Source organism: Hemicordylus capensis, chromosome 4, assembly GCF_027244095.1.
Source record: "Hemicordylus capensis ecotype Gifberg chromosome 4, rHemCap1.1.pri, whole genome shotgun sequence".
NCBI classification, from domain to species: Eukaryota; Metazoa; Chordata; class Lepidosauria; order Squamata; family Cordylidae; genus Hemicordylus; species Hemicordylus capensis.
Genome location: NC_069660.1, coordinates 210768337 through 210786697, shown reverse-complemented (window position 1 = coordinate 210786697; position 18361 = coordinate 210768337). Strand labels below are relative to the sequence as shown.

General features: G+C 45.6%; 1 protein-coding gene and 1 long non-coding RNA gene across 4 annotated transcripts in view; both read left to right on the top strand.

The window, feature by feature from the left end:
- Positions 1-7254, top strand: part of LOC128324152 (mucin-5AC-like) — a 33433-nt gene extending 26179 nt beyond the window's left edge. The window contains exons 2-6 of one of the 3 annotated variants that reach the window (XM_053248366.1): positions 3408-3431; positions 4161-4189; positions 5401-5964; positions 6219-6448; positions 6995-7254. In XM_053248366.1, the coding sequence (XP_053104341.1) occupies positions 5448-5964; positions 6219-6376 (675 nt within the window). In that variant the 5' untranslated portion in view covers positions 3408-3431; positions 4161-4189; positions 5401-5447 and the 3' untranslated portion in view covers positions 6377-6448; positions 6995-7254. Of the gene's footprint in view, positions 1-3407; positions 3432-3873; positions 4190-4698; positions 5965-6218; positions 6449-6994 lie in introns of those variants that run through there. The other 2 variants (XM_053248367.1, XM_053248368.1) reach the window with 2 other exon arrangements.
- A 1315-nt stretch (positions 7255-8569) lies between these two features.
- LOC128324248 (uncharacterized) lies at positions 8570-14938 on the top strand. The gene is made up of 3 exons (XR_008306745.1): positions 8570-8647; positions 13573-13715; positions 14445-14938. It is a non-coding gene; the product is annotated as an uncharacterized LOC128324248 (long non-coding RNA).
- Positions 14939-18361: the final 3423 nt, after the last annotated feature.

Below are 18361 nucleotides of genomic sequence, written 5' to 3'. Positions count from 1 at the left end.
CCTACAACATAGTGAAAATATAGCTGTATTTTCCCATTGTAAGATGGTTTGTGGAAGCTAGAAAAGACTGCTCCCCTTGCTGGCGGCTTTGCACAACATCCTTTATTTATGGTTCCAATACAATTCTACCAAGCTGAAGTAAACTACAGCTGTATTACCGTGTAATCTGGAAAGCACCCTGGAGATGACAAGGATTGAACCTGAGACCAGTGCGCTACTACTGAGCTTCAGCCCCATCCCCCCTTATATGAGCAGAACATCTCATGCTCTCCCCTTGTGCAAGCAGAACATCTTTCATTTGTTTAAGTACTAACCAGGTTACTGCCCATTGTTGATGCTTCGGTGGCATTTTTTTGTACATGAAAAGCCTTCTTCAGTGCTTGATACCAGCCAGTCAGGAATCACCTGGTGACCATGATAACGACATGGCCACACAGCCAATCAGATATGGCCATGTGATATCACTGCATCTGCAACCTTAACTTGGTGAGGGAAGAGGAAATACCTCCCTGTTGCTGAGACAGCTGAGATGTTCTCTTGTCATGCTGTGCTGGTGGTTTCATTGCCTGACAGCTCTGCACAGCAAGGCATTTGTCCATTCAAGCTCTAGTTATGCATAGTTACACTGACCTACATGACTCATTAGGGCAGAATGTGCATGCAGATATACATAGCACGGAAAGTAATGCAGGGCAGGTGGGTGACAATTGTAGTATTTATGCACACATTTGATGAAATCAGTGAGACTTGAAATTGCTTAGCTTTGAGTGGATCACACCCGTTAAGAAGATTCTTCTGAACTTACAATGAAATCTTATAAATTGATGGAGATGGAAATGTTAGCATCTCCATACTGCCTTTTACAAAGCACTCTCTCAATGGTGGAAGAAGAGGAGATAACAGTATTTAGAAATGTTAAGCTTATCTGTAGGACAAAGAACCAAGGTTGCTTTGCTCTTTTCTTAGCAGAACGGATACATCAAAAAGATGTATTCATTCTCTTTCTTGCACATTGCTACATACATCTGTACAATCTGAAATTTTACTGCTGAATAGAACCCTGGAAGAACCATACAGGCTGATGGATCAAGCCATTAAACAGGGGTACAGCAAGGGGTGTATCTAAGGGTAGGGCAGGCAGGGCACATGCCCCAGGCACCACTTGAAGGGGGGGCGCCATTTTGTAAAATTAAAAAAAATGGCTGCCGAAAACAAAATGGCCACCACGCATGCTCAAATGGCCTCTGTGAGGCCCTAGGTCACGCCAGGCATTGCAGAGGCCATTTGAGAATGCGCGGTGGCCATTTTGTTTTCAGTGTCCATTTTTTTTAAAAAAAGATTATTTTAAAAAATGGCCACTGCACATGCTCAAATGGTACCTGCGAGGCCCTAGAGGCCAGTGGTGGGAGGGGGAACCTTTGCAACCACCACCACCCAGCCTTTAGGAAGCCCCACCAAAGGGACTACAGGTAAAATAAAAATAAAAAATTTAATATAATATAAGACACTGTACACATATTCAGATTGGCACTATGTACAGAGAATCAGGGCTTGTGAATACTGAGCTGACGCTTATGAGCTAGGATTGTATTCATTTGCTCTTACTTTGCTTCTTGTGATGTGAGTTAAATGTGATGTCTTGCTAATATGGCTATTAATGGTGAGTTTGTCTTTGAATCAGTGTGAAATCCTTAATATTAAGGCCCACTGGGAGTTTCTTGCTCTCTTTCTCTCATTTTAACTGTCTTTCTGAAATACTAGAATATATTCCAAGCAGTGACACAGTTTACTCTGCATATCCTTAATTATTTACAGAGTATCTGGCAAAAGTCAAATTCTCCATTGATTTTTAAAACTTATGTAATGGTGATGCTACAATGCATAGCAGAGAATTAGACAGACACTTCTGTTTAGTTTTCCAAGTACAACTCCACATAGTATTTGGGTATTTCATGAGCCCCAGCATACTGAAATTTGTAGTTTTCCAGCATTTTTTGGTCTGGCTACATCCACTGCTAAATAGTTTTTGAAATATTAAAAGATTAACGAGCTTGACTTGTATTTTTCAGTTGATATTATGGTACAGTTATCTGAAAGATGGGTGTCAGATGCTTGGACAGGGGGGTGCAATTTCAGTGCTTGCCCTAGGTGCTATTTTCCCTAGATACGCCTCTGCCTCTTTCTTTGTCCTTCTCATTTCCCCCTCCTTCCCTTTCTGTCACTTTCTATTCATTTGCCTCTTCCCTTCTGTTAGCAAATGCTGAAGGAAGGGGATGCTTGTGGATAGGGGTGGGCTGCAGCCACTGCTAGTGCAGGTTTATAATAAACCTGCATGAGTCCTCTGTAACATCTGAGTCCTCTGTAACTCATGAAAGAGTGCAAAGGCAACAGCTACACCCACTGCATGTCCCCAGCATCTGGGATTCAGCCTGTGCACCTGGAGGTTCTCTATAGCCATCCTGACTAATCGCCACAGAGGGGCCTCTCCTCCTCCATGAATGTTTCTAACCCCCTTTCAAACCCATCTAAGCCAGGGATCATCACCACACCTAGTTCCACAAGTTAATTGGCTTTCTTTTTTGTGTATTCTGAACAGAGACGGGCCTTAGTGCTAAATGTGTTGTAGAGGGATTTCCTAGCTAAGGGACTTCAGCAAGTGATTAGGTGGAAAACATGTGGGGAGCAGGGAGGGCAGGACAGGGGTGACTCTCCCCTGGTGCTTTGACACTTTGAGCTGCACAACCAAGACAGTGTTTGGATTCAAACCAGAACCAGCATGGCCAGTAACTGATCTTGCGATCTCACAGTCAGCCACAGAATTCTGCCATCATGATTCCCCTTGGAGACCTGTGAGGATTCTGCAGGAGGCTCACTTGGCAGCATTCTAGATAAGCTGCAGCAGCTTTGATAAGTTGGCTTTCTTTGGCTGTCCGTTTATCATCAGCTTATCATCTTAGCTGTCAGGATGGGTGGCTGCTGGTCATGGGTGAGCTGTAGGTAAGTCTCCGGCATGATGGGGAAGCAAAATCTAATGGCTGCCTGGACTTGGTTTTTAAAGATGCCTTTCCATTGTTTTACATGCCATTGTGCTCCCTATGTGAACTTCAGTGGTCACAAGTTCACCACCAGTAGTCATACCACACAGCTTCTCCTTGAAATGCAGGTGGCCCTCGAAGGTCACTTGCTGGGCTGATTTCCACTGTATTTCTTAAGCTTACAGGTCCTAGACCTGTGAAAATGTAGCACCCAGGAGCTACTGGCTGGCCCCTGTGGGCCCACTTGGGGTTTTTTTTGGGGGGGGGATCCTGCCCACCTGTTGAAGCTGACTTCAAAAGCTGCCCTCTGCCAGCACCCCCATGTTATTTCCAAGAACATGCCTAACCTTTTCTTCTTTCATGTTCCCATAGGTCTCACCCAGAGGCAGAACCAAAGTGAGTTGCTTTTTTTCCTCTTGACTCCTCTTAATGCTTTTGGCTCTGGTGTGGCCAGCTGAAGGGATGGGGGTGGAGGGGGTGGGGGTTGTTCTGACATAGCCCAAACCCAGGTAAAAGTGTGCCATCGAGTCGGTGTCAACTCCTGGTGACCACAGAGTCCTGTGGTTCCCTTTGGTAGAATACAGGAGGGGTTTACCATTGCCATCTCCCACGCAGTGTGAGATGATGCTTTTCAGCAGCTTCCTATGTTGCTGCTGCCCAAAATAGGTGTTTCCCATAGTCTGGGGAAAATACAGGCGGGGATTCGAGTTGTCGAAATTAAACCCTCTTATTCAAATTTTAAAAACCAAAACCGTATGTATGTTCTTTTAGCTGAAGTGTCCCCCTTTTTGGGGGGGGGACTTTTTAAAAAGTTGAAAATCTTCTCTGGAGAGGGGTGGGAAAGCTGGCCTCATATCTATAAACTACGAGAGTGGGTCTGCCCCGCGCCTAGTCAACCAGTCAATCCCCAAGTGAAAACAATCTGAGCAAAATGCAGTGAGTGACTTTCAATAGCAATTACTTTCACTGCTCCCAAGTATTGAATCATCCAAAATTAGCAGGGCCTTCTAGAAGGATTATGGGTGAGGGCATGCTTGGGATGGCACAGCACCCCCTAGGATTACTGGGGGGACCCCTCAATTTCCTGTGATTCGCTACTAAGAATGTTTCTCCTTATCTCTGCAGGGATGAAGATGAAGAGGGGGCACAGACTGGTAAGTGGATGACGAGAGTGCATGCTTCTTCTCAGGGCTCCTCAACCCCCCCAGGGAGTGTCTCCTCGGAGACCTGTTTCACTTTGACAATGGAGAGAGATAGGCAGACGCCCATCTGATGGATGAATGGTAGGAGAGCAGGTTCATCCACCTCTATCCTTTGCTGCTGGCACTTGTTGCAGCCAAAAGTGTTGGAGGAGACCAGGGGGCCTGGGCGAGTCACATCTGGATACCCTCCCTTCTAGGAGAAGATGGGGAAGGGGCTGTGGCAGCAGGCAGGCAGGTTTGGTAATTCTCCCTTGGAGGTGGTGCACTTCTGGAAAAGCCCTGCAAGAACCCTTTGCCCACACCCAGCTCCAAGACATCCTCTGGGCCTTGATCCCCCTGCCTTGGAGAAGAGGAAGCTAAAGAATGCTGGTGTCTTGTTTCCAAAGCATCTCTCTTTTTTGACATTACATGGGTCAAGATGGAAATGGAGGATCACCTGCAAACAAGGGCAACATTTCCTGGCCAATGAGCTCTGAGATCAGTCCAAAGAGACTCTTTCTTTCTCTGACCCCAGTTTTCTGCCCCTCGGAGCTGGGCCTGCATTCCTCAGATCATAGCTATGCTTCCTACTTATGGCATCCAGGCAGATTTTCAAGCCCCACCCCTACCCCCGCACATAGGTCAAAAGGCTGTAACTGGGGGTTGTTGCTTCAGCCAGAGACCAAATGCATTGTTTAGTCCATGTGAACCATCAGCTCCCACTCTGCTCAAAGGAGAAGCCTCTTTCCTCACAGGTATGGGAGGCCCCATAGTCCAATAGTGGAACAAGTGCTTTGCATGCACAAGGGCTTGGGTTGAGTCTTCTTCATCTTCTGTCAAAGGATTTTAGCTAGCTAGGGAAAGGCTTCTGCCCAAGAGCGGCTGGCAGCCAGAGTAGGGCAAAGTGAGCCAGGGGTATGACTTGGTAGAAGGCAGCTGCATTGGTATGTTCAGCAGATAGAGCCTGGCCATTGCACTCCCTTCTGGAGCGTAGTTGGTGAGGGCTGTCTTGCCAGTGCTATGCAATATATTCCTCTTCAACCCTTGCTTGTTTCCTTGGGTGGACCACCTCACCCACAATCCCAGGCTGCACTGGTTAACCTAGGCAGAAAGGAGAGGCAATTTCTATCAGGGCTATGGGCCATCCTCATTTCCAGATTCCTGCTTTATTTCCTCTCTTTCAGGTCATCCCAGAAATCTGACCCATGTTGCTCCATGTCCTGGGGGACCCATGTTGCACCATGTTCTGGGGGACCCTCTGGGGGAAGAGCCCAGTGAGGCAAACTTGGTGCCAGGACCCCTTCCAGGACTTCATGTCCCCACTGACATTCTGGGGAAAGAGCTCAAGGAGGAAACCTCAATGCTAGGATCCCTTCCAGAACCTCGCGTCCCCACAGATATTCTGGAGGAAGAGCTCAATGAGGGAACGTCGGTGCCAGGATCCCTTCCAAAACCTCATGTCCCCACTGATATTCTGGAGCAAGAGCTCAATGAGGAAATGTCGGTGCCAAGATCCCTTCCAGAACCTTGCATCACCAATGACATTCTGGGGAAAGAGCTCAATGAAGCAACCTCAGTGCCAGGATCACTTTCAGGACCTCGCATTTCCACTGATACTCTGAAGGAAGTGCTCAATGAGGAAACCTCAATGCCAGGATCTTTTCCAGGACCTCGCATCCACACTGATATTCTGGAGGGAGAACTCAATGAGGCAACTTCAGTGCCAGGATCCCTTCCAGCTTCTCATGGTGAGCAGTGAGGGCAAGTGATGGTGGGTGAGGTCTGGGGCGTAACTACCATTAGGCAAGGGGAGGCGGCTGCCTGGGGGCCCCCACGCCTCGAGGGGCCCCCCAGAGGCAAGTCACATGTGAAGTGAGTGTGTGTGTATCAGCGAGGGGCCCATTTTAAAATTTTGTCTCTGGGCCCACTCCAGCCTCGTTACGCCCCTGGGTAGTATGCCAGCGTTTGTGTCTGACCACCTGTTGCTTCTTCTCTCTTGCAGATGTTCCTGAAGGCCCTGCTGCATGTCTCCGCCCCCCTGGGTCCGGTTCATTATTATCTTCTGCCTCGCTGGAAATTGGCTCCATCCCACCCTCCACCTCTACCTCTTCTTTCCTCCTGCATCCCTCTTCCCCTCCTCTCCTTCCCCACATCCTCTAGAGCTGGAACTCAGCGATGTAAAAGAAACTCTGCAGAGTTTGATGAATTTGCAGTTCCATCATCTGAATGACCGTAAGTCTCACAGAGGCAGCACCCCTTTTCCATCCTCATTGTTGTTTTCCAATCTAAAACACTTATAGTCTAAAAACAGAGATGGGCAAGCAAAAGAGGAAGGAGAGAGAAGTGAGGAAGAGGAGGAAAGCATAAGGGGCATTCAGTTCAAGCTGAAGGAGCTGCCTCTGCTGAGGCATTAAGCCAAAAGCTGCACAGAGGAGGTGGGTTGCATTGGAAGGATAGGAGAGAGACATGGGCCCACATGAGTGGCAGTTCCAGACCCAAGGGTCAGCGAGGGAGAAGAAAAAGAGTAGTTTTAGAGAGCAGGAGACCTCCAGGTGACTGAATACAGAAGCTGAAGGAGCAAAAACCAACCTGACGGGGTGCAAGTTGGAGGAGGGGGGAGGATCAGTGCAGAGGGACAGGGTGGGGCATAGCCATGGAGGGTTTTCAAGGTAGAGATGGGAAGTTTGTGCTGGGCATGGAAAGGGACTAGAAGTCAGTGCAGGGACTGGTATTGTGGAGGACAGGCCCCTTGACCCTCTTTGTTTTCTTTCCTTCAAGGCCAAAGACACCTCCGCATCTGCCAGGAATTTTTGCAAAACATCAAGGCACTGAGGGGAGATCTCCGAAGACTGCAGAGCAGACTGGCAAGGGTGGAAGCCACTATTGGGATCCTGGTTCCTCCAAAGGAACTGGATGTTGAGGAGGAAAAAGAGAAAGACCAAAACCAGCAATAAAATGCTGCATATTTATTTAAAAAATATTAAACATGTGTTTTAATAGGATAGGATGTAGAGATAAAACAGCAATAGAACATGCATATTTACTGCTTAAAAATTAAAAAGTTGATTTTAAAGAAAATAAAGTTGTCTTACTTTGAATATTCTTTGGGCAGAGTTGGGTAAAAATGTCTTTGGGTCAAACCCAGCCACAGAAAAGGCTCTATGGCCAGTCCACTTGGGGCCAAGAGATGTTCTGAGAAGTTCAAGAGGTAGCTCAAGATAGACTGCTCCTTGCCAGGAGGCTTGTAGAGCTTGTCTACCCCAATATGTATGGCTAGGAGGCCTGATTTTGGTCCTGAAGAGAGATCTGCCTCTTGTGGAAGAGGATGGAGTGGTGATACAGAAGGGGAAGCTTGATTTAGGGCAGGGCTGCACAACACCAGCCCTCCAGCTGCTGTTTGACTACAGTTCCCATCAACCCTGACTATTGGTTAGTGCAACTGGGGACTATGGAAGCTGTAACCCAACAACAGCTGAAAGGCCCAAGTGGTGCAGCCCTGGGTTAGGTGAACCACGCAGGGCTGCTGGGTGGCAGGAATAATGGAAACGAGGCCAAGTGTTCCAAATGGGAAGGAGGCCAAACATTATTCTCCAGCCCCCTTACTTTCCACCAAGAGCCAAAGCAGCGGCTGGAGGCTTGGATCCAGGCAAAGAGTCAAGCTGAGTGACTGATTTGGCCCTGGGGGAGCAGCTAGGAGGTGCCCCCCCATTTCCTTTGCAGGAAGAAAAGCCATTTCCTTTGCAGGAAGAAAAGGCTCTCTGTAGAGCATGACACTCCCAGCAGAGAACAAAAAAGGCAACATCGATATCTGCCTCCTCCCAGGGCCTTCCGGCCCTGCTGATCTTCCAAGGAAAGAATCAAAAGAAGCAACCTCCATATCAGATTCCCTTCGAGGATGTTCCATCCCTGCTGATCTTCCAAGGAAAGAACCCAAAACAAGCAACCTCTGTATTAGGCCCTCTCCCAGGGCCTTCCATCCCTGCTGAGACCAGAGAAAAGGACCTAAAGAGGCAAACTCTGCATCGGGTCCCCATCCAGGACATCCCATCCCTGCTATGAGCAATCTCCCAAGTATGGGCAATCCACACTTGGGGGAAAGAACTCAAAGAGACCATAGGTGGAACTGGGGGGGGGGGGGGGGCAGCCAGGGCTATGGTGCCACTGAGGTGGGGGCACCACGCCAGTTCCTGCCACCCCCACCCCATTGCCCACCTGCCCAGCCCCAGGGCCCCTCAGCCACTTGCCTCCAGCTCTGGCCTAGGATTGGAGCAGCCTGCAAACTGCAGAGCTCTTCTCTCCCTGCCTCTCAGCTGATCGGCGGGTGGGCGGGGCTTCCAGAGAGGCCTCCAAGCAGCAGGCCCCAAGCAAGGAAGGAAGGAGGCTGGCAGAGCTCCCTGCAGCAGAGCAGACCATCCAGCACAGCTTTTGCAGGTAGGCTGTGAATTCCTTTTTGTGGTTACCCCCATATACAGGGATCTGCTTGCCACAGGGCTTTGATATGGGGGGGTGAGGCGAGACTGAGAAGTCTCTGAATATTTAATTTAAAACAGACTGAAAAATGTGCTGGCTTTAAAAACAAAAACTGTCTAAGGCTTATAAGTGGCTTGTTTCATGTCAGAAAATTACAAAAACGTCTGGAACAAATATTTATTTATTCATTCTTTCATTCATTTATATATGCACTTATGTTCAAGTTGTTTTGCAACTCAGAAGGTCTGAGTGAGAACTGTGAAGCATGTGTTGTGCTTTTATTTTATTTTATTTTTCTTGTGTGTGAACTGCTCTCCAATAACTTGCAGGGACTTCAGGGTCAATCTGGCCAACATGTGAATGCAGCACCTCCATTCCAGAGGAGATGTGTGTTAAAGGGCTTTAAAAGCCCTGTATGAAAAACCTCCTGGAATCAAACTTTACTGAATTTGTTCAGAATTCTGAGAAAACAAACATAGGCTCACCCTGCATGGTTGAAAGTCTCCTTTGCTAATCTGCAGTGAGGGGGCCATTTTAATAATTAGCGTTGCTAGTGTGTTCTAGGCATTAAAAGTAGCACAAACATATAGTACTCAATGTATATCACTATATACTGTGAAGTGTGCATGTGTGTATTCAGTGAAATGTATTTCCAGGCAGCATACTTTTTTTGAAATATCAGACTTAAATCCTTGGGGGCCTGGGGTGTGTGGAGGCCCTGGACTTTGAGGGGCTGGGGGCCCATTTTAAAATCTCATCTTGGCCCATTCCAACCTTGCTATGCCCCTGGCAGTTACCACACATGGGTTTCTGCACAACACCTGCACAGAAGAAACTTCCATGTAGAAAATGTGTCTCTTGTAAATTGACCCTGAATTTTCCATCCATGACTGGGATATTTGAGAGTTAGAGTCAATAATAAAAGAACAGCACACTGCTTGTGACCGAAAGGGGCAAATTACAATGATTTCTTAGTCTGGCAGGGGCTGGTTTTGGCCCTGGCAGAACTTGGCTGTCTGCTCCTGTTGCAAATGCCTCTGTCTAGTGTGGCAAACTAATGTATCCTCCTCCCTCTTGGTGTCAAAGTAAGCACTAGAATGGTGAATGCACATATACCCCATCATGAGCCAACAGTCATCATAAGACAAAGGCTGGCAGGAATCATTCACTGGTTTATAGACACGCCCCCAACACCAACACCTTCTTCTTCCCCTATTTTGCTAGTGGCTATTTGGGCAGGTGATCCTCTAGGACAGGGCTGCTCAACTTTGGCCCTTCTGCAGATGTTGGCCTACAGTTCCCATAATCCTTGGCTATTGGTCACTGTGGTTGGGGTTTATGGGAGTTGTAGTCCAAAAACAGCTGGGGGGCCTAAGTTGAGCAGGCCTGCTCTAGGACAAAGTCATGTTTTTTAAAAAGAATGAGATGAGACAGAGAAAATGACACTTGGAATCCTCACATAACTCCTGACTGTTGTTCTAAGTCTTTTACAGAGATGGCTCATGTTTTCAGGTTTTGATCAACAACCATGCCTAGATGGTACAGTGTTCCTTTTAACAAGGATTTCCAGATATTATTGACTACAAGTCCCATCATTACTGTTTGGACAGGGGCGCAATTTCAGTGCTTGCCCTAGGCACTATTTTCCCTAGTTACGCCTCTGGGTACAGCTAGGTATTTTGGTGCCTGGACCTGAAGGGCTTCGGAGCCCCCACAACCCCTGACATGAGATTTTTTTTAAAGGGTTTTTAAAAAAAATTAAAGGGAACCTGCATTTTTTTTGAAGGCCTCCCCTGGAGGGCCTCCCAAGAACCATGCGGTCACTGCCCTGTGGCATCAAAAACCTCAATAATTCTAGCCACCATATGCGCAGCTGGGATGTGGAGTGTGTGGGGGTGAGTCAAGCAGGCCTCCCCCACCCCTTTGGTAGTGGGAGTGGGTGGAGCGGGAGCAGCCTCTAGGCCTGACCATTTGGCCCAGTGGCCTTTGAGAACTGCAAGGCACTCCAGGGCACCTGCCCAGTTGGAGTAGAGTGTCGCAAGCCCTGACATCATGGGGCAGTGGCGGGGTGGGGGCAGGAGGCTCCCCCTGCGCCTTGGAGGCCATGGACTGGAGCCCCAAGGTCTGGGGGTAAGAACTCCTCTGACCACAAGCAAAACCATTCTTGGAGTTCCAACAAGGAGTGTGTTCCAGAAGAGAGAATGCTTAGTTCTTTAGCTGAAGCAATTCTAACTCCCCTCCCTCTGCCCCCACCCCACACACCCCACAGGGCTCTTGTCAGAGTATTTACCTATTTATTTTTTCTAATGTATACTATGCCTATAGCCACAACGATTATTCCACCACAGTTTTAAGCCTCCCAATTATTATTAAGTACAATTACTGAGTTTCTGTTTCCAGTGCAGACTCTGTGGCTCTCTATGAAGAGCATCTTTCAAAACTATCCCAGAGTGCTCTGCCTATTCTTTGTCCATATATGTGTTGTTCTTGGCTTTGTTAGGACTAGGAAATATGTAGCTCTGTGGAGCATCACTGTGGAGCATCCTTCCACTGTCAATTAATTTGACTGGCCACAAGGAAACCCAAAAGTTCATAGGATCTGTAGGCATGTGAATCCATTTCCCACAACACCTGGACCTCAATACATGAGCCTCAATACACTGAGGTCACAGGCCAAAACTCTTGGGGCCTCAGAGTCTGCTTAGATATGAAAAATGTGCCATCACACACATTTGTCAATGTCTTGTATAAAGTCTCGTCATTAACAACCAAAATCAACTGAAAGAAACTGATGGAGGCTGTTCTCACGACCTACTGGGTGGGCGGGTATGAAGAAGGCTTCGCAAATCTTGCTCTTCCCCAGACAAGCATTCTTAGATTGGTGGGAGTGAGGAGCAGCGCAGATTGCTCTTAGGCCAAGATTCGTTATCCCAGCCTCCAATATCCCACAGTGCATTATGCGCTGAGCACAGTGCACTGGGGGATTCCCCCAGGGGACAGGCACTCTAGCCACGCATCTTTGTGTCAGTGCAAGCAGCTCGTGCTGACACATGATCCTGGGAGCCAGGTTAAGGGTACATTTGCTGGGAGCCAGGCTTCAGCGCTGGATTTGTCACCGCAGCTCCACCGGGATTCACATGGATCCTGGCAGTTCTTGCCAGCCTGGGCTTGGCTGCTTATGAGAACATTCTTATTTACTCTTAAATCTTGATTTTAGAAATGCTGTATTATCAGCGTAGAACTATATTGAGCGCTGTTAAGGTTTTATCCCTTGTGCATTTGACAACACTACAATGCAAAACAGTTTCAGTTAAGTGTAAATAAATCCAACAACTCCCCAGCTCATTGCTGAGGAAGAAGGTTAGTGCAAAGTCAGTGAAGAAAAGTAGGAGAACTTAACCAAATGCTGGATTATTGTGACATCTCTCACAACAGGGAATGCCTGGGAAGCAATTCTCAATAACTAACAAATGATGGTTCGGACCCTGGCTTGGCTTTCAGGACTGCTGGAATGATTGGAATCACAGCCTTTAAAACTTAAGCTCTTTAGGACAAACAAAATCTATCACATGTCACTGCTGATGAGAGTATTACCCTAACAGAGGAATTAAAAAACATATAACTACTGGACAACTATGGGCCTGAGTTCCTGAATGTGTCCAGGAAAGGAATGGGCAACTTGACCAGGCAGGAAAAGGAATGGTTGGGGGGAATGGTAGAGAATAAACCAGACTGACTATTCCTCTTTCTCTCCACCCTTCCCTCATATCACTCACCTCTTGCTCTGTTGGCGTCTCATTCCCCCCGCCCCTCCCCACACACAAAGGCTTAAAGCTCTGTTCTACATACATGGAGGAGATGGATCACAGCTTAAAGTTTACAGAAAGGACCACTTCCGTCAAATCATTAACAGAAATTAAATTAATTTTAAATTAATTAAATTGAATGACAAGGCTCTGTGACATTTTGGAAGCAACACTGGATATGAGACGTGAACCCTCTCTGAGAGATTTCAGTAGTCTTTCCTTTCAGCTTTCCTAGAAATGCCTCACATTTTGCCCCAGAAGAATCCAAGACCTGTAGACAACATAGGAATGTGAGGATTCTGGTAAAAATGTCAAATAAGTTAAAAGAAATCCAAAGTTTATCATTTTTAAAGCCCATCCTTCAATTTACTTTTTTCAAGATTGTCTCCAAGACTGAAGTCAACAATTTCCGAATACAAACACTGTAGAATAAGTGCAACATGTCCACCCACGGAAGTTTGGCACCTGTCACATTCATGGAAATAATATGGAAATTACATTAATGACATGTAATTCGAACTAAAATTAGCTATATCCCTCTGGCTCATGATATGTTTTCTGATGTTTGACAGTGCCAAACATGTCACAGTAGCCTTCTTTAAAGCCACTGCATAAATGCTGAGAATGACTATAACTATGTGAGGGTTTCTCTCTCTCTCTCTCTCTCATGCGCGTGCACACACACACCAAGCATCTCTTCAAAATGTACATCAGCCTCTCTTATTGTATTAATTTATACTGAAGCTGGAGTATCCTCACTAAAAATTGAGAGCTACTCCTTTTCCCCCTTTTTTTAAAAAAGCCTGCTAATGATGAAAACAAATGAGCAAGATTTATCTTTTTGACAAGTCATGTGGGTGTGAATCCTTAATTAGCATATAACAGGTTTAGACTCTCATTTCCCCCATAGGGCGTGGGAATGACTTAAAGTAGAAAATCCCAGTTCATAATCTTCTAGGAAAGCCAAGAATATTTTAAAATGAACCTGTAATAGTGGAGATAGCGATCTCCCTGCTCGTCAATGGTTTTTTTTTTTTCCAAAAAATCCTAAGCAAGTCATTTCATCTCCCCCAAACTCAGTGACCGTGCTTTGATGACAAGCCAGATGGCAGTTATTCCTCACACCCGGTGCCAAGGAGCCTGATTGGAGCTGCAATTTACCTTCCATGGTGAAGCACAATGTTGGAGCGTACCACAGCTGCGAATTTGGCTGCTGTTAATAGGTATGTATGCGCACAGTTGGTTTCTTCCCAATTTGGATTCAGCAGGTAAGAGGCTGTATCGGTACCCAGCAATTATGAAATTGGCATGCCCTGGATTGTTTACTCACAGTAATATTCCTACCGGACTTTATTAAAACACCATCTGTCGTGAACGCTGCAAACAAAGGATCAAAACCAGAAACATCTCCTGTTTGAGAGGGGGAAGCAATGTGAAGCAATGCATACATGTGCAATCGTGTTGCAAGATTAGGTGAACCATTTTGAAAGAGAACACATTTTGCCACTCTCCCTGAAATGCAGCTTTGGGGGGGCGGGGGAGAGGTTTACATTTTTGTTCTTGGATTTTCCTGCCCTGTGATCCCAACTAGATGAAAAAAGAAAACTGTGGTCAGACATCAAGCTGTTCTGTCCTGTGAGTCATGCTGGAATGGAGGAAGCTGTGGATGGGTGGAATTCAGCACTATTAGCTTTGTTACAAATTGAACTGGAAATGATTTCAAGGCAAAGCCATCCGGCTAAATGATACTCATCTGCAGCAAAGTTCTGAATATGGTGACTAAAGACGGTTCTAATGCAGATTAATATTATAAGTAATAATTCTACTAGCATCAAAACTTATAAAAAGGGATTTGATTTTTATAATAAATTTTTAAAATCTCTCTTTCTTCTTTTCTGCCCCCACATTCCTGATGATGATGATGATGATGATGATGATGATGACTGTTTCAGATGCTGATGAGCTATTCTTCATAACTGGCTATAAAAAGTGGTCAAGCATAATATTTATTGTGTGCCACTGCTGCAATCTAGAGTAAAAATTAATCAATCAGGATTCTAACCCAGGTAATACATGCAGATGATATGCAAAGTAAGTAATTAAATATGCAGACGCAAGGAAGAGAGGCACTAGAGCACAGACATATTTCCATTTGACAAAAAGGCAGCTGTCAGCGTAGGAATCACATGTGTGGGGTGCGCATGCCTACATATAAACAAGACCCAGTTCACGCTGTTAAGATGAAAGCTGAGATGAAGGGAGTGCAGTGTGAGCCAGGATCAGCCCCTGGGAGAAGAATCTAAGTGCACTAAAATGCCTGGGTTGCTGAAGAACCGGTGTGTTGAGATCTCTCTGTGCTGAATGAGAAAGATAGGCTATTGTAGGGGGCCCACGGGGAAAATGAATACCAATATACAGAATCACTAGTCCCTAATTTGCTCTTTAAATCCAGACAGCAAGCTCAGCCTTATTGTACAGGAGTACTCCAAAGTCTGCAGTCAGTCAAATACTGGCTTTAGACAGATAAAAATCAGCCAATTGGCTATGCTTTTCTTAAAATGCAACCTATAATCCTCGGTCCATTCACAGTTGCATGTTCTCACAATCTTATTATACAGTCAAAGTAGGGGCTATATAATAAAGTAAGGTATAAAACTGTATCCAAGATTATAAGCTCTAACATTCTATCGTGATGAATTACAAATCATCTGTTCAATCTACAGTAACTTTGGCACAAGGTGAAAAGTACCACCACTCTGCCAAATTTTGTGTAGATTTGTTGAGAAATGACAGATATGACAGTTTGCAAATAAACCCTCTAATAAGCTGTTTTTCACATGCAAGCAAACTATATTCAGAAAAGAGTAACCTTTCTTTTTCTTCCTTCCTTCCTTTTCTTCCTTTCTTTTTATTCTTGTAATTGTATCCAAATATTCAGGGACATAGAATAAACAAGCTTTTATTGTTTTGATTTCCCACCCAGCCATATATGTTAAAATTTTAGCCTTTGAGGTTTCTATTATTACTGAATAACAACAACAACAACATACAAAGACCTTCCATTTGAAATTGAGCAGCTCTGGAAAAAGAAAACAAGAGTGGTGTCAATAGTTGTTGGTCAGTACCAAAAGAATTTGAGCACCATCTTGACACCTTAGGCATCATTAAAATTACAACACATCCACTACAGAAGGTCACACTACTCGGGACAGCACGAATACTACGATGATATCTTTAATTTTTCTTTAGTTATCCTAGACCCTTGGAAAGGGCCCAATAATTAAAGTACCAAATCCAGTTGTGGCTCTTTCAAAGAAAATGGTGACCAGAAATGACCTCCGTGGTCATTTCCAGCCATCTCTGACCCATGGATATGCAAGGTCGGCATGTTTCCCCCCTCTTTTTTCCACGTATGCTAAGGTCAGGTGTCTTTTTCCTGACCGCGGATATGCGAATCAGCAGAAATCGAAAATGCGGATAACAAGGTCCACCTGAAGTATAAGCCCTACTATTAATAAGGGGAGAGGATAATGGAACAATTCCTTTAAAAATGGAGAGGGGGGAATAATGCAAGCAATTATTGAAAGAACCTTTTAAATATACATGCAGGAAGAGATCATGGAAAGGTTCCCATTCAAAATGTCTGTGTGAGGATAATAGGAAAAAAACTTTTAAAAACAGATTCCCACAGAGGACAGGATCTGTTAGTATACAGAAGAAGAATGACAAGAATTACTCCCTTCCAATTCTCTAGGAGAGGAGCAAAAAAAGGTAATTAAGATAAGACACCACTTAGCAGGAGCAGTGGTTTAAAGGAGAGAAAGGTACTCTGGGTATCCTCAGAGGCTGTGCCCAATGGTGATGACAGCTTTTACCATACAGTTGTTTGTGTCTTTCTTTCTGTGCTGTTTCCAGACTCCAGTAAATGGCAGCTTATTTGTTCCTTCCCCCAATAGGACCTAATGAAAAGAAATGTACTCTGTGTATGCTCAGAGGCTGTGCTTGTTGTACATTTTAAAATGTACTACATCGTAGACAGCAGAGAGAGAAAGAGATGTTTGGAAACAATAAACAGAATTGTCACAGATTAGGCCTCCTGAATTTCTTGGTCCGTTCACTCCACTATTTACATCCAGGCTGCGCCCACCCCCACCTGCAATGAGAGAAAAGTCTCTGGTCTGACTGGCATCCACTAATATTTTTCAAACATTGACGAGATGGTGGTCTCAGAATCTCTGGAAGCCTAGAGGGGGAGGGAGTAAGCTATTGCAGTGATGCATATACTTGTTGAGGCAAAACCATGTGCTGGAGTGTCCAACAACAACAGGTTAGCCTAGTAATGCCATACAGACAGGAGGCAATTTGAGTCAGGATTCCTTAAGCCTTAACCTCAGGACCAGAACTGAATGTCAGTCCTTGACAGTCAGTGTGCCTCTTAACACATGCAGCAGGGGTGGGCTCCTCCACAAGGCAAAGTGAGGTTACAAGCTCAGGCAGTGCCTGCATCCCAAAGTGGTAAGTGCAGGCATCCTGCCCTGCCCACCACCACCTGCGGGTGTCATCTCACCTGCCTGCTACTGCTACTACTACTCCCATACTTTGTGCCCCACCCTACTGGCCCAGCTGAGCCCCCCAGACCACAATGCTAGCATCAGGGGGTGGGGTCATCCTATCTCCCTTGCTGTTACTGCCCTTTCCCAAGCTAGGAGATAGGGAAGGGCAGTGCATTAGAGGAATTAGGCTCCACCCCCTAATGTGAGCACATCCCTCACACACATGACCCTTCCTTCTCCCTTCCTCTTTCCCCCATGCAGAGCAATAAAGGGAGTCAGAAGGGGGGGAGGGAGGGGGGATAAATAAATATAAATAAACAAACAAACAAATAAATCCAGGCAATTAGTGAAATGCTTGAAGCTGGGAGATGAGGAAGGGTGGTGCCAAGAGGGAGGTGGCATGGCCCCGCCCTTTGACACCAGCTCATCAATCTCAGGGGGTGTGGCCAGTGACATCTTGGCATCACCTCAAGCAATGCCAGGGCACTGGCATGCCAGATAGGTTGTCCTCCTCATTGAGTAATCTTCCCACAATCATGTAAGAGTGGAAACAAAATGTCTTTGAGGATTTTTTCCATTTGAAACTATTTGTGTAATGTCTCCCCACACAGAGAACCAAGTTAGTCAAGGCATGCCCCAGGCATAGGGTATTAAGGGCATTTATCATCAAAGAGTGGCCCTCCAAGCAGTCACGGAGAAGTGGATAGACCTGCCAAAATGTTCTGTTCTTTGCCACCAAACTGTGAGACTGCTGGCAAACAACAGAACAGTGCTCCCAACTGTCTCATGGTCTTAAACACTTTAGAAGTTAAGCTAGATCAAGACACTTATTTCCAATTAAAAATAGAAAGCTTATATGGGTTCTTATCTTCCACTATAGCCTACAATAAATACAAACATCTTATCGTTCAGGAAAAAATGGATCATCGTTGCTTTGGAGAAGTGCTCTAGCAGGTAATATGCAAAATTGATAGGAGTACAAATATATACTCATAATTACACAATTCAAAGTGCCTCTGAAATAGACTGAGCTCCACCCACTCATTGCTAACATCAATGTCTATCTTCCTGGTAGCATCACCATCCAAGCCAGAGACAAGGAGTCTCCCGCCATATAATAAGCTTTTGTTCTCCATATCAGCTCATTCTTTCAGCCTCCTTAAAGAAAAACATCACAAAGTACCCAAAGCTGCCTTCTATTCCACAGCAATATGGTTTTCATGAAGCACAGGTCCATTAGGAATTTAAATGAGGCAACTAATTATGAGAACCAAACATTCTCCTCTCCTACATAGACCACGCAGAAACGGCCTGTT